A 26,941-nucleotide genomic window follows, 5' to 3' on the forward strand; every position below is an offset into this window, starting at 1 on the left:
CGCTGTGGACCTTTGGTGAGAAGCCGGTGGATGGAAGATTCATAGTCTCTCTCGGTCTCTGCCTTTCAAGCACATAGTTTTTTGGAAGATTTATTTGTTTTTACCGGAAAAGCAGGTTGACAGAAAAAGCTCTTCCTCCCCAAGTGGCTGCAAGGGCCAGAGCTGAGCTGATCCAAAGCCAGGAGCCAGGAGCCTCTTCCGGGTCCCGGGTGCAGGGTCCCAAGGCTTTGGGCCGTCCTCCACTGCTTTCCCAGGGCACAGGCAGGGAGCTGGATGGGAAGCGGAGCTGCTGGATTTAGGACCAGCGCCCATGTGGGAATCATGGCACAGGGAAGGGGAGGATTAACCAGTTGAGCCATCGCACAGCACCCAAAAGGATGCTGTTTATTCACTTTTGCATATTTTGTAGATTCAGAGAATGTAAACAGGGTACCTTCCCGGCGTGGAGGGAAAGTGAGGGTATTCAGGAAGTGCTCTGCCCACACCAGTCCTCCAAGCACCAGGTTAAAAAAAGCCAGAAGAAAACAACAACAAAGTTTTTCACTTATACAGAAGCAAGCAACCCCAGCCACGTGCAGGAAGGCCAGTTTTTTTTTTTTTGGGGGGGGGGAAGGAAAATAAAAATGTTTCCCAGAAGCTTGTTAGCAGGTGTCGGGCGACCCCGGGCGCGCACGTGGTTCCCATCAGCCCGCCTCGCTCCCGTTTCAGATCTGGGGGGTCTTCCTGGAACTGCGACAGAAAAGAAATATATTTTTCCCTCCATTGTTGGCTGAATCCCCGGGTTAAGAGCCTGCAGCTGGAGCACCTGCGGCTCTGCATCTGACCGAGAACTCTGGGTGACCTTGCGCCTCCGTGGCTCAACGCGCGCGGGCACCCCGCGAGGCTCCGACCCTTCCCCGCCCGCGGCCGGCGGATGTCGGGGTGCGTGGGGCGCCCCCCGCAGCTGCTGCCCGACCGCCCGAGGCCCGCCCGATGAGCCTGCCCACCCCCCGATCCCCAGGATTCAGGAATCGGCCTTCGTCGTGTCCGGCTGTCCCCGAGGGCCACGCGGGGTAGAACATTCGGCTCCCTCAGAAACGGCCACTCCCGGGCGCCGGCGACGGCTGCGGCTGCTGCGGCGGCGCGCGTTTCCGCCCCGAGGCCACGCCCCCGCCACGCCCTCGCCACGCCCATCTCCCAGGACGCGGCCGTTGCTCCGCCCCCAGCGCCTCTCAACGGCTCCCGGGACCCGGCGGGTGCTGCCGGGGGGCGCAGTGCGCCTGCGCGCGCGCGCCTCGGGCCGCCCCCATCTCCCAGCGTCCTCAGCGTGGCGCCGACGCTGCGTGCGGCGCGGGTTACCCAGCGTGCTCCGCGCGGGGGCAGCTCAGTGGAGTTTGGTTCTCGCGGCGGCGGCTCCTCCTCCTCCTCCTCCTCCACCTCCTCCTCCTCCTCCTCCTCCGGCGGCGGCGGCGGCGGCGGCGGCGGCCCGGGCCCGACCCCCGGCTCCGGCTCCCCCCTGCCTGCCCTCCCGGCGCCGCGGGGAACATGCGTCCCCGGAGGCCGGCGACCGAGTGACCCCCCGCGTCGCCCCCCGCCTTGGCCCGGCCGCTCCCCCCACGCCTCGCCCAGGCAATGACAGCGGCTCCGGCGTCTCCGCAGCAGATGAGGGACCGGCTGCTGCAGGCCATCGACCCCCAGAGCAACGTGAGTACGGCTCCGGGGACCCCCGGGGCGGCCGGCGGGCCGCGCGAGGCCTGGGCTCGGCCCTGCGCGCAGCCGGTGTCCCGGGTGTCAGGGGCGGCAGCCGGGGCCTCGTCCGCGCCCAGGGCGGCCCCGGAGGCTGCGGGTGCCGGCTGGAGAGGGGCGCCTTGCTGGACATTCCTGGGGGTGCCTGCTCTAGGGGGGCGCCTTGCTGGACATTCCTGGGGGTGCCTGCTCTAGGGGGGCGCCTTCCTGGACATTCCTGGGGGTGCCGGGGGATGCCGGCTGGAGAGTCAGGGTCTTCTGGCTTGGGTGGCCTTGCTGGCCTCCTGGGTCCTCCTGGGGGTGCTGGCTGGACAGAGTGGCCTTCCTGGCCTCCTGGGTCCTCCTAGGGGTGCTGGCTGGGCAGTCAGGGTCCCCTGGCCAGGCAGCCTTCCCAGTCCTCCTGGGGGTACTGGTTGGAGAGGGGACCTTCTCAGTTCTCCGAGACGCCAGCTGGGCAGGGTCTTCTTCTGGCCCTGCTGGGTGTAGAGTGAGGGTCCCCTGGCCAGGCGGCCTTCCCGGCCTCCTAGGTGCTCCTGGGTGATGCTTACTGGGCAGGGGTCCTTCCCGGTTCTCCTGGGGGTGCTCGCCTGCCAGGGCCTCCTGCCTTCCCTGCCCTCCTGGGGGTCACCGGCTAGGCAGGGGTACTTCCTGGGTCCTCCTGCGGCATGCCAGCTGGGCAGTCAGGGTCCCCTGGCCAGGGTGGCCTTCCTGGGCCTCCTGGGCGATGCCAGTTGCTAGCTAGGCAGCTGGGGCTGTCCTCGGGGTGGCCTTCCCGGGCCTGGGTGGCAGGTAGGGAAGGGGGCTTGTTCTCTTCCCCCCTTGGTGGTGGTCCATAACCCGGGCGGCTGGTGGCATAGGGTCTCTGTGGACAGCGTGTCCAGGTCTCAGGTAAGACCAGGAAGTGGTCATTGATGGAAGCAAAAAAAAAATAGTAAAAGCTGTCATAGGCTTGGCGTCCCTGTCTGTGGGAGCGGCATGTCCCCTGCCCTGGCACTGGGGGGCCCTGGGCAGTGATGTGGCCAATCTGGGGGTTGTGCTGGCTGCGAGGCCATAAATGCTTGCCTTTGTGCCTTGGCTCCGAGCTCCACGGAGATGGCCGGAATGGCCACTGTCCTCCCCAGATGTCACATACGTTGCTGTGGCTTTGGGGTTCTTTCTGGAATGCCCTTTCTGTGGAGATGGGACTCAAGTGCTCCTGAAGGCAAAGCGGCCAGGGAGTCCAGTTCTCTTCCCTTTGGGAGCCTGAGGGCAGCAAGGTCGCAGTGCTGGCCCAGGAGGTGCTGTGACAGGTGGGTTAGGTGGAGCCGTGACCTGGGGGACCCTGCCACTCCTCTCATCTGGAAGGAACAAAGCGACTACCCGTGCAGCTGGGCCATGCTGGACAGCAGGACTGCGTTCATCCAGGTTGTACCTCCTAGTAGCAGGTGTGTGGTGGGTGGAGTCCTCCTCGCGTGTTAAGGGCATTGATGCTGGCGACGGTGAAGCCTGGGGCTTGGACCTCTTAAATGCACCTGCTGCCAGGGATTGTGCATGTGTGGGGCTCTGAGCGAGCGTGAGCGGGGAGCCATGCGGGGAGCCGTGTGCACCTGTGGCGGCTCTCCCCACGGCTGGCCGGCTGGGGGAGAGGAGGGCGGCTTCAGGATGGCGCTGCTGCCGCTGCACATGCGCAGCACAGACGTGTACAAGACATGTACCTGCACACACTGCTCTCTCCTTTGTCTTACCCCATCGTGAACTCCACTACCGGGTGGTTAGTTGACACATATTTAAGGTGCTCATGGGAAAAAAAAATGGGGACAGTGTTGAAGAGCTAAGACTAAAATTAAACCTCTTCAGAGAGAAGCAATGGAGAATGGTGTCATGGAATGCCCACCTTGTTGGGCGTGCGGTGCCACTGCCTACCTTGTTGGGCTGACCCGAGAGCCACAGAAGCATCTGAGACGTTGGGGAGGTGGTGAATGACTGCCGTGTGACCCCTCCAGCAGGCGTTCCTGGGAGGAGGCCTGGCTGTCGGCCCTCAAGGTCAGCGGTGTAGCCGTGGGCTCAGAGCCGGTCGTTTCTGCCAGTTGGCTGGTGGAGTGGGTCCTGGACCCACTCTATCCTGGGAGTCAGGTCAGAATGCTCTGATAGGTGCTGGAGTGCTCTGGCTTGGACAGAGTGGTGGACCAGGCCCTACCTTGGAGGATCTGTAGCCCACTGTCCCAGCATGTGGCCAGGTTCCATCTGTGGTGGACGCCCACCAAGCCATGGACATTTGGCCTTGTCTTCCTGACGGGGACGCAGCGTGATCGGGGCTGTTGGGTTTCCTGTCGTGCCCCTCGGAGCAGAAGCCTGCGGCAGACTTTCTTGGGGGGACAGGCCGTTAAATTATGGCTAGCGGGGACCGGGGCTGTGATTGCCATAGGTTAGGGCGACATCCTGTGTGGGTGCTGGTTCGAGTCCTGGCTGCCCCATTAGCAGTCTGACTGTCTGTTAATGACCTGAGAAAAGCAGCAGCAGATGGCCCAGTGTCCTGGCCCCTGTCGCTCATGTGGGAGACCCGGATGGGGTCTTTCTCCTGGCCTTGCCTTGGCGGCCATCTGCAGAGTGAACCACTGGTTGGAAGATCTCTCTCTGTTCTTTCTGTAGCACTGACTGCCAAGTAAACTAAATTCTTCTTTTAAAAAATTGCAGTTAATAAGCTTGGCTTTTAGAGCAATGGCGTGCCAAGGCCACGGTAGAGCAGGCAGTATCCCCATCGAAAATCAGAAAGTCGCCGGGCAGAGCGGAACGTGGCTTTTATTTGTTTTGTTTTTCATCTTTATTTGAAAGGCAGATGACAGGAAGAGAAGGAACAGCAGATGAAGATCTCCCATCTCCTGGGTCACTCCCCAGATGGCCGCAGCAGCCTGGGCTGGGACGGGCCAGTGCGGGAAGCCGGGAATCCCATGCGGGTGCCCCGTGGGTGTTGGGCTCAAGCCCTGGGACCGCCTTCCTCTACTCTCCGGGTGCTTCAGCAGGGGGCAGCCAGGACTCCGTCGGACACGCCGCTGCGGGATGCCGGCCTTGTGTGCGGCACCTACACGTACTGTGCCCCCGCACAGACCCAGGCCACACTGGTTACGTGCAGCTGGAGGGTGGGGAACCTGCGAGAAGAGTGGAACTGGCTGGACGTGGGTGTGGATGCCCTGGCTGCCAGGCTGCAGGGCCGGACTCCTCGGGAGCTGCTGGAGGCCGTGGGGGCCAGCCATGCGTCCTTGCCACCTGGCTAGCCAACTCCTGCCAGCTCCGGGTCCAGATGCTGGAAGGGACTTCAGAGGCCACCCCGGATTGTTTTGCGAAGTTGAAGAACTGTGTGAGCTGCACTGCATGAACATTCTCAAGTAGCAGGGTCCTGATTCTAATTTTGAATGCTTGTTTGTGTGGCACCCCAACGCTGTTCTGCCTTCTCTCAGCAATCCTGTGCAGGGAGGCTGCAGAACACCAGCCCGTCCCTCGCGTGGAAGCTGACAGCGTGGCAGGCGCGGGCCAGGGGACCGTGTGTCTGGCTTGGTACACGGCCAGGTGCTTGCGGAAGGCTGAGAGGTAGCTTCAGGGAGATCTGGGGTGCCTCTGGTGCCCCCAGGAATTCATCAGAGGGTGCAGCTCGGGGTAGATGTCCCTGTGCTGTGGCTAAGGGGTAGAAGAGCTAGATGACACGCCCTGGAAGCTTCTGTAACGGACTGAGCCATGCTGAGCCCAGTGGGAACTTGTGCAGTGTTCATATTCTCACTTTGTCTTTTGCTTCAAGATGGCAGCTCTTAGGTGACCACTGGCGTACATGGGCAGTGTGGTGGAGGACGAGCAGCTGGGTCGTGTGGAGGCTGTCTGGACGCGCTGAGGTGCCGTTTCCTGGGCCAGGGAGCCAGTCCTTGTTGGTCACCCCCTCCCCATCTCCTGCACACTGGCGGCTCTGTCCACCAGGGCAAGTAGTGGTTTTGATTGCTGGGCTGGGGCGTGGCAGTGCAGTCCTGTGTCCGCCTGGCCCTTGGGGCCCAGGAGCTGGTTGTCCAAAGACTGTGTGTGATCTGGTGGTCTCGCCAGCGCCAGGCTTGGTGTGCCCTTGCAGACCCACTCCTGGGCTCCCAGGATCTCATCTTGGGGTGCGTGCTGTGTTCACGCTTGCTGTCCAAGTAGATTGGGCCTGGGAGGTGACGGGCACAGGGCAGTGTTGGACGTGGAGGCCGCAGAGCTGCAGCTGTCCAGGCCTGCCTGGTTTTGCACATTGAGGGGCAAAACCAATGTGCCCGGACCTCCTCAGGGTCTGTTCTCTGGAGTCCCCGGCAGGCTGCGGCTCCACAGTCCAATTGGATGGGTCTGCCTGCGTCTGACCCAAGGAGATTGGTGTTTGTAAGCGAGCAGACTGGCTCTCTGGGGCGCTCCGTCCTTTGTGTGCTCCAGAGGAAGCTTTGGGCTCAGTGGGGGCAGTCCTTGGCTGTCCCTGCGAGAGGGGCAGCAGCAGTGGAGCCCTGGGTGGTTCATCCCTCGGCCGTGGGATGCCACGCGTGCAAGTGCCAGGCTCTGTGGAGGGCTGGGGGCCTGGGCGGCGCCGTCATGCCCTGTGTCAGGCTTGGTCTGTGGGGCTTCCAGAGCCTTCGGGGGGCGCCTAGAAGGCTCAGCAGGACTATTGGCGAGCTGTGGAGCTGGTGGGCGCCCGGCCTGGTTCCTGAGGCTCAGTATGAGCCCTCCTTGATGCCCGGGCTAGTGGCGTCAAAGGCCTCCGGGTACCACTAGGATCCTGCGCACCCGTAGCGGGACGGGCTCTGGAGAATTCCAAGGAGCTCATCGCCCGGATGAGCCTGCTTTCTGGCCTGGGATGTTGTCCCTGGGTCAGGAGGGACCTGAGGGTCAGCCCCACGGCAGTCGGCTCCCCTTCCCACGGGAGCAGTGGTCAGCGTCGGCTTGGTCCTGTCGCATCTGGAACATTCTGATTCTCTTACCCATCCGCTCCCTGGGCCTGCTGCCTTTCCGCCTGCGCTTCCTCCAGGCGCACGGCCCCGAGCTTTGCTGCCCGTGAGGCCCCGAGCTTTGCTGCCCGTGAGGCCCTGCGTGTGTTACGGGAAGTGCCAGGGCCCTGCAGGTGCCGGTGGCCGGGCTCTGAGGAGCTGTTGTTGAGAAAACTCAAGGACAGAGCTGTTGGTGCAGCCATGCTCAGAGTCTGTTGTCTGTGTGGGAGAGAGACATACGGCGGGAGCTGACCTGTGGCTCTGGTCGGGGACCCCATCACCCCGACTGGCTTCCTGCGACCAGACGCTGCTCAGCAGGAAATGCTGGGCCTCTTGGTTGTATTCTGGTTGTTAAAGGTCTTGGTGGGCATTTTCCGTGGGTTCCCCCAGGTATGTGGGGCACTACCATGAGAGGGCTGTGGTGGAACCTGCCAGCAGCCCTCTGTGAGGTGCCAGCAGGGTTTAGCATCTCCTATGTACCCCAGACACGCCCCTGGCCAGCGGGCCTGGGTGGCCAGAGGCTGGGAAGGAGCGCCCCCACCTGCTGGCTGCATCCCATGGGCCCTGCCAGAAGGTGGGGGCGGTGGGTACACAGTGCAGGCCTGGGTCCGGATCCTCACCCACCCTCATCTAGGGTACAGAACGTGCTTGGGGCTAGGCCAGGAGCTGGTCATGTTTCAGAGAGATTTTTGCATGTTAGAATATTTGCAAAGGCTTTGAGCACCCCGCTTTCCCAAATCTGCAATTCCACATGCTCCAAAATTGGAAACTTTTTGAACGTGGAAGTGACACTCTGAAAGGTTTGCAGTTCAGGTTTTTGTGTTTGTGATAAAGATTTAGTTTGGAGCCTGGCACTATGGCTGTATGGCTAAATTTTTGCCTCGTAAGTGCTGAGATCCCACATGGGCGCTGGCTTGTGTCCCGGCTGCTCTGCTTCCCGTGCTGCCTGTGGCCTGGGAAAGCAGTGGAGGACGGCCCAGAGCCTGGGACCCTGCACCTGCATGGGAGACCCGGAAGAAGCTCCTGGCTTCGGATCAGCTCAGCTCTGGCTGTTGCAGCCGCTTGGGCAGTGAACCAGTGGACGGAAGATCTGTCTCTCCTTCTCTCTGTCAGTCTGCCTTTCCAATCAAAATAAGTGGGCCAGGTGCCGTGGCCTAAAGGCTGAAGTTCTCACCTTGAACGTGGCCTGGGAAAGCAGTGGAGGACGGCCCAAAAATAAGTCTTTAAAAAATATTTTATTTCAAAGTCATATATATTTTTATGTGTGTGTGTGTGTGTGTGTGTGTGTGTGTCCTTAGAGAGGTCTCCGTGTGCTGGCTCACTCCTCAGATGACTGCTGCCCAGGGTTGGGTGCGGCCTGTGTTAGCAGCTTCACCCAGATCTCCCCAAGCACTTTGCCTTCCTGCAACGACAGGGAGCTGGATGGGAAGTGAGGTGGCTGGGACTTGAACCAGCGCGAATATACAATGCTGGCATCACGGCTAACAGCAGATTCGCCTGCTGTGCCGCAGTGCTGGCTCCTCTGTTTGGTACCATGATGGAGAAGGTAGTGCTTCATTTCAGATCCTCGATTCACAGTTGAAATGCCACCTCCCTACACCCTTCAGCCGTTTTTGGTCATCTGACAAAATCTTTGCTTTTTTGTAGCCAAAAAATGGAGTGTTGCAGTGTCCAGGCCAAGCTGCTCCTGGAGGGTGAGCCCCTTGGCCGCCTTGGAGACCCTGACCACGCCTCGGCCATGTGACCAGGAGGTTTTGTGTTGGAGTCTGGCTGCGGCTGGCCTTGACTCTGGAAGGTTCCAGTCCCCAAGTTCCTGGGGCTACTGAGGCATGTGTCCTAGTGAGCCATGCTGGGAGCCCAGTGGGCCCTGCTTGTCCCTGGGCTGCCCCTCGCACCAGCCCTGGCCCGCTCGGGCAAGCTGGCGGTGAGCTGCCACAGCCACCAACAGCACTCCAGGAAGGCAGGTGCAGTGGGCACTGCCCGGCCTGGCTCCCTCTCTGGGCGTCTCACAGGGCGCCCCAGCGGGTAGCTGTCTCAGATAAGAACGCGTGTGCTTTCTGCTCACGGGCTCAGCGTGTCCCTAACCTGGTGTCAGTTGCTGGCGGCCAGAGGAGCGCCTGCCTTTCCCTGCTTCTGGCCTGGCCTTGACTGTACGGCTCACCGCTCACCGCGTGGGGCAGTGTCACCCAACCCTTCTGGAAGCAGGTGCGTTCTGGTGCCTTCTCTGGGCTGTGGGGTTCAGCCTGAGCGTGGGCGAGGTGTCGCTTCCACCCAGACAGGCCCAGAATAGATGGGGCTGCCCCAGGAGACCTCATGGTCCCGGAGTGGGGGGGTGGGGCTGGAGCCCCGGGTGGGTGCTGAGTTGGCTTCCTCCCCCCTGCTGGCGGGAAGTGGGCACTGGCCCCTGGAGAGCACGATCCGAGGGTGGATCGGGAGTCCCCTGCGGTGGGTGTGGGGAGCAGAAGGACAGTGCGGGGCGCCTCCCAGCTCAGGGGGTCGGCTGGCCCTGCCCACTTCCCCTGCAGGGGAGCCGGAAGCGAGTATCTGCCCCCCACGTCCCGCTTCCTCTTCAGAGGCTTGCTCCGAGGCATGAGGTCAGGTGGCGTTTGTGTGTCCCCGCCCTCCCTTGCTGCGCCCTGGACCTGGGTCTGCTCACCCTCTTGCTGGTGGCGGGCGTTGGGGTGCGTGAGGGCAGGAATGGGCCTGGCATCCAGACCCAGCGTGTGTGCGGGTGCTGCAGGAGTGCGCAGAACGCAGGTGAGGCCGTGCCCGAGGTTGCCCTCTCTGGTGCCCGGAAGACCAGAGTCCCCTGGTTCTCTTGCTGGCATGCTGTGTGCCGCCCGTTCATTCAGCACGGCCCGGAACTGGGCACGACAGGGCTCTTTCTGGTTCCAGCTGCAGGTAACAGTCACGCCTGCCCTGGGAGAACTGAGGGGTGGCAGTGGGCCCTGGCAGGCCAGCTGATTGGTGCGGGGACTGGAGCCTGGGTAGCCAGCTGTGTGAGTCCTTCAGGTTCCTGGTGCGGGACGGGAGCTGTCCTGTGGGTGTGAGCCAGGCCCCGGTGAGGCCCTGAGGCCAGCACGCGGCATGCAGGGGTTGGGCCCTTGGTTGTGCTGCGAGCGAGTCGCTAACGTGAACTCAGTCTTTTGTCTGACATGGGCTCGGAGGTGCCTCTGCGCAGTCCCCGTCGCCCCGTGAGCACGGGGGGGAGTTGGGTGGTCTGACCTGGGCGGAGTGTGAGCCCCGGCTGTGGGATGGGGTGAGTTGTGTCAGCAAGCCTAGAGGGCCTGGGCTTTCTGCATCTGGTGACCAGCTCCTGCAGCAAGCCGCACTCTGTCCTTCCCTCTGTGGCAGCGTTGGTCAGGGTGGTTGCCCCTGCAGCTGTGGGCCAGAACAGAAATGTGGGGGTGGCCCCGGCTGACCTCACTGGGGGAGCCAGGAGGCTGAGGACTAGTGAGGTTTGGTAGCTGGCCCCTGGCACTGCTGTGGGCTGCATGCCTGGCCTTGGTGGCCACCCACCTGCACAGGCTCAGGGCACCTGTGCTAGCTGAGGATCTGGGGAGGAGTGTGGGGTGTCCTGTGCCCCCCAGCCAGGCGTGGCTCCCCTGGTGTCTGCGATAGCTCCAGCCCACGAGGCCTGTCTCGGGGAGCACAGAGAGTGAGAAATACCTCACACCCCGAGGTTACAGAGGTCAGGTTGGCCTCTCGTGCTGGTGGCTCGGCCCGAGCCTGGTTGGATGTTGCTTAGATCTGTGTGTGCACAGGCTCTGTGCTGGGGCACGGTACGCTGAGCCTCAGCCTTCATGCTGGCATCCCATATGGGCACCCGTTCAGCTCCCGGCTACTCTGCTTCCCATCCAGCTCCCTGCTAATGCACCCAGGAAAGCAAAAGGTGGCCCACGTGCTTGGGCTCCTGAGCTCGTATTGAAGACCCGGATGGAGCTGCTGGCTCATCTGACCCCAGCCTCTGTGGCTGTTTGGGGGGGAACCCTCTCTTTCCTCTTTACTGTGACTCTGCCTTTGAAGTGAATAAGATTTCTTTATACACACACGCACACACGTGTGTAGATATATAAAAGGCATTTGTATGCACTTGCTCATTTGTGTACAGTGAAGAGAATATCTAGCCTCCAGGGCCCCAGGGAAACTGCTGGGTGCCCCATTTGGGGCCCTGCCACTGGAGGAGCCCTCTGCCGCTGTCAGGCGGGGATGCTGTCCCCTACCCTGGAGGAGCCCTCTGCCGCTCTCGGGCGGGGATGCTGTCCCCTACCCTGGAGGAGCCCTCTGCCGCTCTCGGGCGGGGATGCTGTCCCCTACCCTGGAGGAGCCCTCTGCCGCTCTCGGGCGGGGATGCTGTCCCCTACCCTGGAGGAGCCCTCTGCCGCTCTCGGGCGGGGATGCTGTCCCCTACCCTGGAGGAGCCCTCTGCCACCTTCGGGCGGGGATGCTGTCCCCTACCCTGGAGGAGCCCTCTGCCGCTCTCGGGCGGGGATGCTGTCCCCTACCCTGGAGGAGCCCTCTGCCACCTTCGGGCGGGGATGCTGTCCCCTACCCTGGAATTGGTGGGTATTTAGCTTGAGTTTTCGCAGATGGCTGTTCTTTCTCAAATATAGTCTTTCCCTTAGTGTCAGCAGTGAGCAGTTCAGGACAACATTGCATAATTTTACACATTTCTAAACTCTCCCTCGAGGGAAAACAGGAAGGCCTTGATTGGAGAATGGAGTCACAGACCTGAAGCGGGAGGGAGGGCGGGCAGGCCGGTTCTGGAAGAGGCCTGAGGTGCAGGGCTGCCCTGGGCTTTCCCGGACCCTGCTTGCGCCTCAGCTGCTGGTGGGGGCCCAGAAGAGCGGGCTGCGTGTGGCTCCCTGCAGGGGAGAGCCCTGCCGGTGTCTGAGCTCCAGAGGGCAGTGCTGCTGGAATCCCTCCGCAGAGCAGAGAGCTGCACTCCTGGCTGGCAGGACGGCCGGTCGGCTAATCAGCCGCATGGCCAGCGAGCGGCCTGTTGCTATTTAATATCTCCCACTCTACCCCCTCAGCCCATACAACCCTGCTGGCTGGAGCTGCGGGCCACCCAGCCGTCCAGCCATGGTCACCCTCTTGGAAACTGTGTGGCAAGAGGCACCTCTGTACTTACATCCTTTGACCCAGGGATTTCACTGCTGGAAATTGACTTGCAGATGCGTGTTGATCTGCAGTGGGTGGAATCGTGCAGAGATTGCATGTCGTATTGACTAGGTGGCCCGGGGAAGCCCAGGGAGGGCAGCAGGCTGGGGTTGGGGCGGAGTGCTTGTGTGGCTGGGCAGTGGGTGTGTTTGTGGGTGTGCTGCCTCCCCTCCATGCTCTTAGAAAACAAAGTCGAGGCAGACCTCCACAGTGTGCAGAACGCTGGAGGCTGCGAAGGGGGTGGCGGCCTCCATCTGCAGCTGTTGGAGGGGCGAGTTCCAGAGACCATGGGTGAGAGCCCGGGACGCTGAAACCCACCTGCCAACCTGGGGGCTTCCCCTTTCCCCCGTGAAGGAGATACCCACAGAGTCCTGAGCCTGAGATGGGCTCTACAGACCCTGGAGCACCGCCCTGGCCTGTGTCCCCCAGCCGGCCCGCCGCGGGGCCTGTCCCCATCACTCCCTCCCAGCTGCTGTCTGCTCACCTCCCTGGAGCGGTGCGGACTGACAGCCACATCTGCCGCTCCGTCCCCCACACCCTTCCATGGTTTCCATCTCCCACGGAATAGCTGCCACGGGGTGTGGCTCAGGACCCTCCAGCACCCCCACCCGGCTCTCGGGTTCCTTCAGGGCTCCTCTGCACAGTGCCCTGGGGCAGCTGCAAGTGGGGCCAGCAGGACGGCACGCGCGTCCCGCTCCTCGAGTTCCAAGGAGCGTGGACCGTGCACGTTGCTGTGGGGTGATGGTGCTGAGGGGACTGGGAGCCGAGCGCTGTGTCCCTGGGCTCTGTCACTAGAGCAGGGCTTGTTTCGGAGCTTGATTTCTGTCGTTTCTGCTGCTTGACTTGGAGGCAGTGGTAGTACCAGCATTTTTAGGTAAACATCCAGAAATGTGTAGGAATTGGCGTACGTGAAGAATGTTACCTGTAATGTGGAAGTGTGACTGTGCAAGTCCACGTGAGCTTCAGGCTTTGTTCCCAGCGCTGGATGATCATGAGGCTTTAATTTGCAGAATGCTGCTGCTTCGGTGCCACAACAGCAGGTCCCTAAATGTTGGACCAAGTGCTGAGCTGCCAGCCGTGCCAGGCAGTGGGGAGAAGGCGTGCGGGCAGGGTCACGGGCACACCGGGCGTTGGACCAGGCGGTGGGGAGAAGGCGTGCGGGCAGGGTCACGGGCACACCAGTGCACATGGATGTGTGAACTCTGCAGCCACGTCACAGGCACGTGGCCCTGGTGACCCGGTGTGGAGTGCTCCAGCGGGATGTCCCTCGAGCATGGCTAGGCGGCAGCCCCGTTGGTGGGTGTGTTTATCTTTGCTCGATCTTAGCCAAGAGGCTGAGCGGTGGATCTGTTTACCTTAACCAGTCAGGTGGTGTGGTTGCTTTTCAAAGACTGTCAGAATCTTTCCGCAGTGGATCGTGCTGGTCGGTGTTGCAACTCCAGGAGTGACACAGTTTCCCAGTCAGTGGACAGGAAACCCCAGGAGCTGGCAGGTTTTTTTTGAAGTTGCACGTAGTGGCTCTTTGTAGGCTGCGGGTCTCCGCCCCGGAGCTGCCAGCATGCCCTGCTGCGCCGAGGAAAAGTGGGCTGTGTGTGTGAGGAATTCTGCCTCGGGCGGACGCCGGGCACCTCAGGAACGCTGGAAAATTGAGTTAAAAGATTAAGTTTATCTTAGTGTGCAAAAAGTTGAAAATCATATAACCATTACATGCTTTTTCTGTGAATTTTACTTTTAAAAAGGATTTATATGTTGGGAAGGCAGAGATGCACTCAGAGAGCTCTTACCTGCTGGCTCGCTGCTCCGCTGGCCTTGGCTGCGGGGCCGGGCAGGGCTGAGATGGCCGTGGCTGCGGGGCCGGGCAGGGCTGAGGCTGCGGGGCCGGGCAGGGCTGCGTCCGGCAGCCTGGAGCTCCGACCTGGTCTCCCATGCACAGGGCTGGCACCGAGTGTGGGCTCTGCTGCTACTCTCGCAGGCACTTGAGCAGGGCTGGATCTGAAGTGAGCCACTGGCATGGGGCCTGGTGTCCATATGGGAGGCTTTCGTTGCAGTGACAACTGGTGTGTGCCACAGCCGAGGTGTGTGCCAGTGCTGCCACTTGTGCCACGGCTGCCATGCGCGCCGTGGCCGCGCGTGTGATAGAGCACCGGCCTGCTCTGTGAGCTTCCATTCTTGGTCCCTGTTGCAGCACTTCTTGCATTAAAGTTTTTAATTCCATTTTCCATGGCGTTTCGAGTTTGGAGGGTTTATTTGTTTGAAAGCATTACAGAGAGAGAATGAGCGAGAGAGACACTGTTTTACTTCCCAAATGGCTGCGATCGCTCAAGCCGGCAGCCCTGTCTAGGTCTGGCCCGTGGGCGCAGGGCCCAAGCCCCGTGGCCGTCCTCCGTTGCTTTCCTGGGTGCATCAGCAGGGAGTTGGATGGAAGGGGAGCAGCCGGGACAGAAATTGGCACCCACAGGGGATGCCAGCGTCGCAGATGGCAGCTTTACCCACCGCACAGTACCGGCCCCCTGGTGACCTTTTCGAAGTGCCCTTCTGTTTGTGTAAAGGGGACCGCTGCATCAGTGGAGGCATTCAGGGGTTAGCCGACTCCTGGTCCAGCCGATTTCTGTGGCGTGAATGCTGCTGAGGGGCAGACATCGGACTGCTGAGGCGGTGCAGTGGGCTGTGGGGGACTGGCAAGAGCCACCTGGCAGCATGTCACTTCCTCCATGGGCCCCTGGCAGCCTCGGGGTGCTGGGCAGAGAACAGGAGGACTTGGCTTTCAGAGTAGCTTACTGTACGTTGGCAAGGTTCCTAGCATCCCGTGGGCCCTTCTGGCAGGAGCCCTGAAGAGTAGCTGAACTGGGGTGTGTACAGGCCTGGGGAAGGCACCCGGCTTTGGCCATTGGGTACTCTCCCATTAGCTAGGCTTGGGCCTGCTATCAGGGCTCCCTGGCCTGTGGTCCCAGGATCCGCTGTCGGGGCTCCCTGGCCTGTGGTCCCAGGATCCGCTGTCGGGGCTCCCTGGCCTGTGGTCCCAGGGACAGGTTCGGCACAGCACCTCGTTTGCTTGCCTGCCGTATGTGTGCAGAGTATGTGGGCCAGGACTCCGTCTGCCCTGGGTCTCCTGTGTGCTCAGGGTGTTCCTCTGACCCTGGCATTGAAGCGCTACAGAGCCACCTGTGAGCCCTGTCTCCCGAGGGTCCCCTGGAGGAGGGGGAGCCAGGCACCGCCCTGCTCCAGCACCTGCAGGAAGCATAGTCACAGTGCCGGCCTCCCCACCGGAGTCGGTGTGTGCCCACTGCACCCTGCGGCCAGCTCGTCTGCTCCCGGACGTCATGGGCACAGTGACCTCTGCTGGCAGGCTGTGCCTGGCGGGGGGCTCGGAGCCATCGGAGGGCATCCGCCCGTGCTCGTACCGATGGACTTTGTACACACATGGCCTTCCACATGGACGCCCTGCACCCCACTGCCCCCGCAACCCCCTCAAATCCATACCTCTTTTTTTTTTTTTAAGGTCTATTTTTATCGGAAAGGCAGATTTATAAAGAGATCTTCCATCCGCTGGTTCACTCCCCAAATGGCCACAACGGCTGGAGCTGAGCCGATCTGAAGCCAGGAGCCAGGAGTTTCCTCCAGGTTTCCCACGTGGGTGCAGGGTCCCAAGGCTTTGGGCCGTCCTCCGTTGCCTTCCTGGGCCACACGCAGGGAGCTGGAAGGGAAATGGAGCAGCCGGGACACAAACTGGCACCCATATGGGACCCTGACACTTGCAAAGCGAGCATTTAGCCACCAGGCTATCATGCTGGGCGCTTTCCAAGCCTTCTCAGGGAGCCATGCGCTGGGCCCACATCCCGCTCCATGTTGCCCCTTGGCATCACTGCCTTGCTCCCTGAGGTCAGCTGGGCCTGTGGGCATGTCTTGGTGCGCTGGGCCTTGGCTGGGAGCTCTTCCAGGCGGCCAGAGTGAGCAATTTAGCACCGCAGTGTGCGCGTGTCTGCCTGTGCTGATGCCTCAGGTCCCATGAGGCCCTGCCTCCTCGGCCCAGCTCTGCGCATATGCTCACCTCTCCACCTGGCCTCTTGGGAGGTCCAGGGTCCCTGCCACAGACACCCACCTGTCAGATGCCCTCACTCTGCCGGCCACCTTGGGTTATCTGTGTGGCGCTGTGGGACAGCCCCCAGGCAGCGGGGCATTGGTCTGTAAGCTGCACGGAGGCATCCGTTTATGTGTCCTACAGTACCCGCCCCCTCACACCCCTTCCTGCGGGCTCCTCCTCGCAGGGAACCAGAAGCCTCCAGTGTGAGTTTGGGGGCTGCCCAAGGCAGGCAGAGGGCCTGGGGACTTTCGGCTGCTGGAGGCTGCCAGGGCATGGGCCGAGCCTGGGTTTTTGGTTAAATGCACTGCCCAAAGGGGCCTGTGGCCTGTTGTGGACGGCCCCAGGGTGCTTGCTGAGCACAGAGGCCGGGCTCCCCCTTCACTGCGGCAAGAGGAGGGGCGACTGCTGCTGGGGACACAGCCCCAGGGTGGGGAGGCCACGCCTCGGCCAGGAAGGGGCCCTGGACTCTGCTTCCATGCTGCCCCCCCCGCAATGCAGGTGTGCCCCATCCTGCGTGTGGGCCCCGCCGGGCCATTCCCGTGCAGGCTAGGGCTGTGCTGGGCTGTGACACTGTCCAGCCCTCGCAGTGCCCGTGGGCTCCCCACGCTGGTCTCCGTGCCCACGAGGCCTGAGAGGAGCATGGTGATGTGCCTGGCTTTGACCAGGCCTGCTGCAGGGTGCAGCCCCCCAGAGCAGCGGCCCTGGGAGCTTGCCCCTCTGGGCTCAACGGCAACTGCAGCCCCCCTGGACCCCTCATCCTTTCCCGGGTGCAGAGCGAGGGCAGCTGGTCGGGAAGAGGCATGGCTGGTCCCACTCTCCCTCTTGCTGCCGCCTGCTTCCTGCAGCCCCCAGCCCTCTACCGCAAGGCCGATTTCCTTGGGAGGCCTGTGGTTTGTGGAGGGGGCAAAGTCTCAAGTCAGGCTCTGGTTCGAAGAGGGACAGCTGGGAGTTGGGGTCGGTCATTCCTGCCAGGGGGAGTGGGTGTGGAGGGCTGTGCTGTCCGACAGCTCTGCCCCACCTTTACTGGGTCCTCGAGAAAAAGCAGAACCCAATAGCACCGCTCCAGGCCCAGGATGAGAGGGACGTGGACAAAGTGGAACAGCCACCCAGAACAGTGTGGTGCCTGGGGCAGGTCTGCCCCAGCACTGTGGGCATTGCTACACCCCCTCCAGGTGCCGTGTGTGCCCTGTGGAGCTGGAGCCCTGGAAGCTTTTATCTTGATTCTTACTCCAGGAGCCTTGCCATGGAAGGCACACCTGCCCACGAGAGCCAGGCACGGTGGGCCCCTTGCCTGGGTCATGCTGAGGGCGGCTGAGGCTGGCTGCAGGCCTCCAGGGCCAGGGGCTCCCCCACACCAGGTCAGTTCTGCTGTGGCATGCGGTGACTTGCGGCTCACTCCAACCGCTGTGGGGTGAGTGGCTTTCCGCAGGCCACGTTAGGCTGCCCAGGTCCCAGCTGGTGGCTTTCTGCAGGCCACGTTAGGCTGCCCAGGCCCCAGCTGGGCAGCACTGCCGAGTGATGTTTGCTCTCCACGGGGCTTTGGTGTCTGGCTTTCCTAGTCTCACGTGGCCTTTCTCCCTCCTTAGACAAGCTGCTGGTTGCCAGGAGGGAGAGCTGGAGAAGATGCTTGTGGTCATGGTAGCTTCCAGAACCACTGCATGGGGCAGGAAGAACTCTCCCAGTGCCAGCAGAGCTGCCGACCTAGCGTGCATGCCTGAGGGCTCCTGAGCCCCTGAGGCTGTGGCCATGGCAGGAGACAGGGTGCTGCCCGCCTGGCCAGCATGCCGCTCCAGGATGGGCGTGACGTGCAGGGGGAGCCCTGAGATGCGTGTAGGCAGTGAGTGTGGCTTGAGCCGGCCCCCGCCAGGGAGCTCCCCGCCCAGCACAGGTGCCCTTTGCCGAGCTGCTGGCCAGGTGAGCTCGATGGCTCCATCCTGATGTCTGCGTTGTCAGGAAGAGGGTGCCCATGACACGTGCTGTGCCATCGAGGGCTCCAGGTGAGCTCAGCAGGCCATGTGGCCAGGGCCAGCCAGGCAGCAGCTGGCCCCGTCTCGTGCGACTTTGGCAGTGAGTGTGGGTCTGAGTCCGACTTGGTCTTACTTGTGGTTTGGCAAGTACTGCCATGTGCAGCGCTGATATCCCAAGTAACGCCAGTTCCAGCCAAAGCAGCTCCCGGCTCGTGCTCTGGGAGAGTGTGGAGGACGGCCAAGTGCCCTGACCACTGTCGCCGATGTGGGAGATGCTTCTGTCTGGCCCAGCCTGGTTCTTAGGGCACCCGGGGGCTGAGCCAGCAGGTAGAAGATATCTCTCTCTCTACCTCTTTCAAGTAGAATGAACACATTAAAAAAAAAAAAAAAGAATAAAAGATGGAAATGAGAAGGGACGGGTCCCGGCAGTGCTGCGTCCACACTGGGGGCTGGGAGGGGTCCCCGCACAGTGCTGCATCCACACTGGGGGCCGGGAGGGGTCCCCGCACAGTGCTGCATCCACACTGGGGGCCGGGAGGGGTCCCCGCACAGTGCTGCATCCACACTGGGGGCCGGGAGGGGTCCCCGCACAGTGCTGCATCCACACTGGGGGCCGGTAGGGGTCCCCGCACAGTGCTGCATCCACACTGGGGGCCGGGAGGGGTCCCTGCAGTGCTGTGTCCACACTGGGGGCCGGGAGGGGTCCCCGCACAGTGCTGCATCCACACTAGGGGCCGGGAGGGGTCCCCGCACAGTGCTGCATCCACACTGGGGGCCGGGAGGGGTCCCCGCAGTGCTGCGTCCACACTAGGGTGTTTCCGGACAGTGGTTTGCCAGGCACCCGATTGAATGGGGACGGCAGGGGCTGTGCTTTGTCTCCTGGCCTGCCCCAGGCTCAGATGCCGTCCTGTGAAGTGGGCACGGGTACAGCATGCTGTAGAGGGACTTGGCTCAGCAGGTGCTGGCTGGCTGCCGCCCCGCTGACGCGTGAAGCTTGCCCGGAGACGGGTCACTCGGTGAGCCCTGCTCACTCCACGAGCTGCCTTAGCGAGGGGCATGTCCTCTTCCTTTGCCCGCTGGTGGCTTCTGTCCCTCACATCCGGGGGCTGCTGTTGTCGCTCTGGCAGCCTTTGGTGATTCATGGGGAATTCTAGAATGTGCCCACCTCTTGGGTCTCCACAGCAATGTGGCGGCAAGTGTGTGAGGCCTTCCTGGCCCAGCCCTGCTCCTGGCACCACATGCCACTGAGTTTTCCCCGGCGTGCACAGGGCTGGGGGCCGGGTCATGCTCCTGGCTCTAGCTGGCATCATGCACATTTGCAGGGCACAGTCCGGGTGTGCTGTGGCAGGCTTCCGCGGTCGACCAGAGCTCCACTGCTCTGTGTGGGTACTCTGAGGCCTGGGGGCCCGGCCCGTCTCTGCAGCTGGCATGCTTCCTGGGTGCTCCTGGTGGGTTCTCTTGCTAGGCTGTCCCAGGCAGTGTTGCTCGGCAGGCGTGCCAGCACCGAGGAGGGACCATCTGCGGGAATGCATGAGAACTGTGCTGCGGCCAGGGGGCAGCAGAGTGAAGGCTGATCAGTGTGGGGCCGAGCTGCCGGGTGGCATTTAGAGAACAGGGCCGCCCTTGCAGGAGCTCCACCTGCTGCCAGCTCCTGAGCCAGGGTGCCAAGGCGATTGTGTGTTCTGCCCATTGCTGCCCGTCCCGATGCCTGGGAACATGGGGCAATGGGGCCCTGCCGGTGAGGCTTCTGCCAGTGGCTGGCGTGGGGGCTGTGCCTGGGACACCCCCCACAGGGCGTCTTTCCCCTGAGCGGCTTCCCCCGGGGGTTTGAGGGTGCCCTGCTCCTGGCGGAGCAAAGCACCAGCACGGGGGGGGGGGCCAGTGGCCCCACACCCAGCCTGGGGAGGTGAGGCCTCCTCCAAGGTCCCTGCTCCTGCCCGGCTGGGTGGCCAGAGGGCAGAGTGGGCTTTAGTGGGGAGCCTCAGGCTCTCGGGGGACACAGGCACCCCCACTTCTTGCACTGACTTGCAGAGTTTGTCAGAGCAACTAGACCTGAGCCAGTGGTAAGCATGATGGGACCAAACCATTCTTGCACACCCTGCCCTACCTACTGGGTTGGGCCGGGTCAGCCTCTGGGTGCCCAGGCCATGGGTGCTCAGTGCGGGGTGCTGTGTTTGCATTTGGAGTGGGTGTGCTATGGGCGGGGCTGTTTGCCTTTGGAGTGGGCATGCTGTGGGGGGGCTGTTTGTGTTTGGAGTGGGCGTGCCAGCGTACACTCCCCCCATCTCCCTAGTGTCTGTTTCTTGTACGAGCGCCTGACCATGTTCTGCGTTCTTGGACGGTGCGTTCCCATGCTCTGTTCTCCCAGGAGCTTGGCTCCCAGGGCCGGAGCTGCCCACTGCCTGGGGGGAGAACGGTGGCCAGATGGTGAGTCAGCGGGCAGCCCTGGGTAGAGCAGGAGGCAGAGGCAGCCCCGAGACCAGCTGGAGGTGGCCCCTGGGGCTCGCAGGAACTCTGGAACCATGTTTCCCTGCTGGGTGGGGCAGCTGGGGTCTGGTCCCCATCACTGCAGGCTGGCGACACCGGCGGACTCCTCTGCAGGTAGGCTGTGTGTGCTGGGCAGGCCCTGAGCCAGGCTAGCAGGAACCTAGGCTCCGCTGCTGTACTGCTCTGGGGCCCTCGCAGGCCTCCCTGTCCCCGTGTCTGTGAAGTGGGTCATGACCTGGGGCCAGTGCAGCCCCCCACAGCCTACCATGACAGTGCCCGCTTCAGGCCTGGGGCTGGAGCCAACCTCACAGCTGTGCAGTCGGTGGGGAGCCGAAGGGCCACTCACTCCAAAAACATGTGTCTCAGTTCCTCGTTTGCACTCGGGGCTGGAAGTCCCCGGTGGGGGTTCCCAGGGGCGCTTGGATTCCAAATGGCCACCATTCCCGGAGGCAGCCACGGGGCTGGGGGCTGGGGTCACCTGCAAGGGCTGGACAGGCGAGGGCAGCCATGGGGTGGCATGGCTGGCGAGGACAGGGAGGGGCTGGGCTCTGTGATGCTCCAGAGCCCGGTGCTCTGTTCCTGGGCTGCCTATGGCACATCCTCTCCTGGGGGGTCGCACCTGCAACACCTAGCCTGCTCTCAGCCTCTGGGCTCCCTGAAAGGGCAGAGGTCTGAGCTGGCCTGGGCTTGTAGCCGCAGCTTGCTCCCAGCCTCTGGGCTTGCCTCCTCGCAGCGCCTGTCATTGAGGGCTCGGGCCGGTGAGCACTCCTGTTCTCTTCCCAGCATGCTGGTGGTCGATTGGCTGTGCTCCCTGTGCGCTCCTGCGAGCGGCTGCATGGTTCTGACCCACATTCCAGGGTGTGGCGCCTCCCCATGGGTTCTACCTGCTGAGGGCGGGGTGGGGCGGAAGTGGCCCTGCTGGACTGTCCACGCTGGGGAGCCCTTGGGTTCCCCATGGCGTCGGTTTCAGGGCTGCGCTCTGGCTGCCCCCCAGGGATGTGTGCTGAGCACCAAATGACCCCAGCCCAAGACCCAGTCTTCCCATTTGGGCATGGGGGAGAGGTTACCAGAAAGGGGGGCTCCTGGTGTGCCCTCTCCTGTCGGCCAGTGAGCAGCTGGCTGGGCCTGCATGGATGGGCATCCTGGGTCCCATGGTATGCCAGCCACTTGCCCAGTGCCCCCTTGGGTTCTGCAGCCAGGCCAATGTGTACTGCTGAGAGATGAGGTAGCGTGGCCCAGGGTGGAAAAGGCCTGGCACTCGGCTTGCCTCATTCCTAGGGCCCATGAGACTGCAGGCCTGTGGGTTCTCCCTCTGAGGAAAGCCACGGGTGGAGGGGGCAGGGAGAAGCGGCAACACGGCACACCGGGCCCCTGGGTGGGAGGGTGTCCGCGGAGCCGTCCTGGGCCCCTGGCGAGGTGCTGCAGGAGCCGGCTCAGGCCCTCCTTCTGTGCCTCCTGCACCTGCCCCCGTCCTCTGTCTGGGCCTGAGGCCGTGCTGGACTTCACAGGCCTGCAGCCTGTGTGGGGGCCCTCCCTTCACCAGGGTGAGAGGCTGCCACTCTGGGGGTGTGGTCCGGAGGCAGGCTTCCAGGTCCAGCGACAGGAGCCAGCTCACCTCTTGCTCCTTGGGGGCCAGCACTGGCTGGCTGTGCTGTCCTTGGGGCACACTGGGCCTCTGCTGGTGGGCCAGGGCCAGAATGTGGCGGCCCTGGTGCCCCCACACAGTGCTCGGATGACCCTGGGGTGACTCTGGTGCCCCCACACAGTGCTCAGATGACCCTGGTAGCATCACTGGGCATCGCCCCCTCCCTGAGCCCAGTGGCTCCCTAGGGAGGGCTGCGGGCTGAAGGTGTCCATGCACACTGGAGCACTGCGCCCCGTGACCTTGGGAGGCGCTGTCCAGCCATAGGCCCGGGGGGCCTGTTCTGTGCCCAGGTGTCTGCCTCCTCCCTCCTGCCCTGGCAGCAGGACAAGGACACTGTGTGCCAGGCAGCGGCCCGCTCTCAGGCCTGGGGTTGGGCAGGGCTCTAAATAGACCAGGGTGAGCTCACCGGGGCTGAGCTGTGGCCGCTGGGCAAGTGCTGGGGGGATAGACTGCCTGGGGGCCCTGTATTGCAGGTGTGTGTAGGACTGTGGCCTCTGGCCCTGACCCTGACCCTGTGGCAAGTTGGCCCTTGGGTAGAGGGGCCTGTCGCTGTTCTGTGTACACCTGGGGTGATACAGCAGGGGCTGGAGACAGGTGAAACACCAGTTGTGGTCCCCGGCTAAGCCCTGGGGCATGTGGTGGCCCACCTGGCAGAGCTGACTGGGTGCAGGCTGGAGGTGGAGCCACCGTAGCCTCCTGTGCTAGGACAGCCTTAAGGGCACGGCCTCCCTGTAGGTGGGTCCCCGGGCGTCTCACCAGGTGAGGCAGACATAGAGCCCAGCTCTGCAGTGCTGGGTCGGCTGCTAGGCTGGGGAGCCTGCCAGGGGGCACTAGGCCACCTCCACAGGTGCCTGCTTGATGTGCGTGGGTGGGGATGGAAAGCAGTGCGCCCACCCTGGACACCTCTGCTGAGTCCAGACAGCAGCCTGGAGCGTGTGTGCAAGTGTAGGCAGAAGTCCAAGGTGACTTGGTGCTGTCATGTTGGACTTCAAGGTGAATTTGAAATGCAGACAGAACCATCTGCAGGCTCCCCCTCACATGGCTGCAGGAGCCGGAGCTGCAGCTGTGTCTCCCTCGCGGGCGCAGGCCCCACACGCGGGCCGTCCTCCTTGCCTTCCCAGGCACATGAGCAGGGAGCTGGGTGGAAAGTGGAGCGGCGTGGTGCTGTGACATGGGGCATGCATCGCACAGCAGCTTCATCAGCTGTGCCACAATGCTGCACCCTGGTGTCGGGGCCGCACCCTCGGGTATATTTGGGGGGCCTGTTTTTCCCGCTCAGGTATAGCGCTCTGTCACGCAGAAGTATCACTGTGAGAAGTGTCCACTCAGGCCCGGAACCATTTTGAATTCACCTGGCATGGGGTATCTTCTGTGAGCTCACGCCCTGCTGGGTGCCAGAGCATGAAGTTTGTTCCTCCCTGTAGTCCCAGGGTGTCCTCCACTGCTCCAGGCCAGTTCCTGCATTGCACAGGCAGGGAGCCCTAGGCCGCGGGCGCTGCCCTGAGCAGAGATCTGGCAGGAAGGGCCCTCGTGGTCCACCTGCATGTCAACACGGAGGGTTAGTTCGGCCTGCAGAGTCCAGTTGGCGGAAAGTGCTGGGGACAGGGCACTGCCACAGCAGGCAGTGTCTGGGTTAGGGGACAGGGACACGCCTCACCCGCCAGATAAAGCCCAACGGTTCCCAGAGCCTCCATGCGCAGGATCCCCTGGCACTGGCAGATGGCATCTCTGCCCGCTGGGCTGTGGGCACATGGTCCACGCTGGTGCTTCCTGTCATGTCAGTCATGGCCACGTCCCCTGGGCTTCTTGGGGGCCACACTGCTGCCCTGGTTCTCTGGCGCCTCCACTTGGCGCTGTGCGCTTTCTGCTGGTGGACAAACCCCACTGAAGAACTTTGTGCGTGAACACGCTTGTCCTGGAGCGCCACGCCCCACCACGGACAGGACAGGCCCAGGGCTTGTTGCAGGGCCCGCCCGGCGGGTGCGTGTGGGGAGGGCGGCAGGTGGGGCGGCCTGGACGCAGCCTGAGCGCTGCTGCTTCTCTCGCAGATCCGGAACATGGTGGCCGTGTTGGAAGTCATCTCCAGCCTGGAGAAGTACCCCATCACCAAGGAGGCACTGGAGGTGAGGCGAGGACGGGGGAGCTGGCGGGGGCGCGGGGCGGGGTGCTCGCAGGGGCGTCACCGGCTCTGTCCCCGACAGGAGACGCGGCTGGGCAAGCTGATCAATGACGTCCGTAAGAAGACCCAGAATGAGGAGCTGGCCAAGCGCGCCAAGAAGCTGCTGCGGAGCTGGCAGAAGCTCATCGAGCCAGTGCACCCCACCGAGGCGGCGCTGCGGGGGCTGCCGGGGGCCGCGGGCTCGGCCAACGGGGGCGCGCACAACTGCCGGCCGGCCCGCAGCGTCCACGACCTTAAGAGCCGCAACGACGTCCAGCGGCTGCCCGCACCGCGGCTGGACAGGCTGAGCAGCCAGAAGCGCCGAGGGGACCAGCGGGACCTCGGCCACCCTGGGCCGCCTGCCAAGGTCTCCAGAGTGAGCCACGATGCCCTGGTCCCCAACTCATCCCCCCTCCCCACGAACGGGATCAGCGGGAGCCCCGAGAGCTTCCCAGGGTCCCTGGATGGCCCTGAGGTGGGCCGCACGGACCCCACCGAGAACGACAAGCTTGGCGGCCGGATCCCTGTCCACGCTGTGCGGCCGCACACCAGCTCCCCGGGCCTGGGCCAGCCCCCCGGCCCCTACGCACAGACTAAGGCCCCGGGGCTGCAGCAGCTGGACCAGGGCGATGAGACCCCCGGCCCCCCGCACCCCAGGGGCCCCCGCTGCTCCTTCAGCCCCCGGAACTCACGGCACGAAGGTTCCTTTGCCCGGCAGCGCAGCCCCTGCACGCCCAAGAGCTCCGTGTCCAGCTCCTCACCGCGGTTACAGCCCCTTGACACCCACCAGGTGCCGTCACCACTACCAACATGCACGCCCCCCGTGCGGCGGCTAGAGCTGCCTCTGCGCGGGGAGAGCCCAGGCCGCTGGCCGGAGCCTGTGGAGAGCCGCCCCCGCCTGGCTGGCCCGCTGCCCTCGGAGCCCCTGCCCCGCACCGGCTTCTCCCCAGACCCTTCCAGGGCGGACAGCGACACAGCCGCCTCTGGGGGTGCGGACAGCAGGAAGAAGAAACGGTACCGGCCCCGTGACTACACCGTGAACTTGGACGGGCAGGTGGCCGAGGCGGGCATCAAGCCTGTACGGTTAAAAGAGCGGAAGCTCACTTTTGACCCCATGACGAGACAGATCAGGCCTCTGACCCAGAAGGAGCCGGCGCGGGCAGGCAGCCCCACGGCCCCGGAGCAGGCCAGGACAGAGCAGGCGCCGGCCGAGGCCAGGGTCTGCCTGCAGAGCCCCTTCGAGCAGACGAACTGGAAGGAGCTGTCGGGCAATGAGATCATCCAGTCGTACCTGAGCCGGCAGAGCAGCCTGCTGCTGTCCTCGGGCACACAGACGCCTGGGGCCCACCACTTCATGTCCAAGTACCTGAAGCAGGAGGAGAGCCGGCTCGGGGCCAGGCAGCCGCACGTGCTGCGGCCGCACAGCCCGCCCACGGACCTGCCCGGGCTTAGCCGCGAGGTCACGCAGGACGATCTCGACAGAATCCAGGCCCACCAGTGGCCTGGTGTCAACGGGTGTCAGGACACGCAGGGTAACTGGTATGACTGGACGCAGTGCATAGCGCTCGACCCGCATGGCGACGACGGGCGGTTGAACGTCCTGCCGTACGTCTGCCTAGACTGAGGGGCCCTGGTGCTGGCCGGGGGCGTGGGGGGCTGGGCCGGGCAGCAGGGGCTCTCCACAGCTGCCCCCCAAACTCTCCTTCTTTTGTGAAATGCTGCTACCAGTTTACTAACAAAATGGCAAAGGAAGGACCGCGCAGAAGGAAGGAAGCGAGTTGAGAACTCGAGCGAGCCAGCTGTAAGATGCCCCTGGCCGCCAGGCCAGGCCCCCGGGGCAGGGGTCCCCACAGCCCCAGGAGCACACGTCTCGGCCCGGGCGGAGGCGGGCTGGTGGGGCCCACCATGTCATCTGGCTCCAGTTCAGGTCCCCGTTGTTGAAGAAATGCTGCCCAGGTTGAGTTTCCTTGCGTTTCTTTCCCCGGCCCCTCCTGTCTGAGCGGCAGCCGGACACTGGCCCCCGGGAGCCACAGGGCATCCCCCGGTAGCCGGCAGCTCCTAAGCATTCCTCCAGACGCGTTTGCCTTATGGTTCTTGGTCATGACCGCGAGTCGCAGAAACAGGCGCCTTAGTGGACGGACAGCCCTAGCCTTCTGCTCCCGGACGCAGAAGGGCAACTTTGCTATTTGGTCCAGTAAATGGACACCTTGTGATAGAAATGTGGAAATAAAAAAAAAAAATCATTTGCACAAACTGGTCTGAGAATCGCCTCCTGTTGGGCCCCTGCCAGGGGGCTGTATCCAGACCCCCCAGCCCCGAGCTAGCAGGGGGGGCAGCTCCTGGAGGGCCAGGTCACCTCATCTGTGTCCCCCCCGGCCCTGCAGGGGGTGCCCACACGTTGCTGCAGGGGGATGACAGGCAGCCCAGTAGAGAGTGTGAGGACACCATTGGGACAGTGACACAGTGGCATCCTCACTGCCCCACAGACAGCCTGGCTCCCGTGCAGGGAGCACCCTCACTGCCCCACAGACAGCCTGGTCCCCGTGCAGGGAGCACCCTCACTGCCCGACAGACAGCCTGGCCCCCGTGCAGGGAGCACCCTCACTGCCCGACAGACAGCCTGGTCCCCGTGCAGGGAGCACCCTCACTGCCCGACAGACACAGCCTGGCCCCCGTGCAGGGAGCACCCTCACTGCCCGACAGACAGCCTGGTCCCCGTGCAGGGAGCACCCTCACTGCCCGACAGACACA

The 26,941-nt window shown here is 63.3% G+C and overlaps 1 protein-coding gene across 1 annotated transcript; it reads left to right on the top strand.

The window, feature by feature from the left end:
• The first annotated feature begins 1,370 nt into the window (after positions 1 to 1,370).
• On the top strand, positions 1,371 to 26,444 carry MED26 (mediator complex subunit 26). Its single transcript, XM_004595553.2, has 3 exons — positions 1,371 to 1,683; positions 24,081 to 24,155; positions 24,234 to 26,444. The coding sequence occupies exons 1-3, from the start codon at positions 1,612 to 1,614 to the stop codon at positions 25,812 to 25,814; spliced, it is 1,728 nt and encodes a 575-aa protein (XP_004595610.2). The 5' UTR covers positions 1,371 to 1,611; the 3' UTR covers positions 25,815 to 26,444.
• The last annotated feature ends 497 nt before the right edge of the window (positions 26,445 to 26,941 follow it).

Source organism: Ochotona princeps, chromosome 33 (genome assembly GCF_030435755.1).
Source record: "Ochotona princeps isolate mOchPri1 chromosome 33, mOchPri1.hap1, whole genome shotgun sequence".
Lineage (NCBI taxonomy): Eukaryota > Metazoa > Chordata > Mammalia > Lagomorpha > Ochotonidae > Ochotona > Ochotona princeps.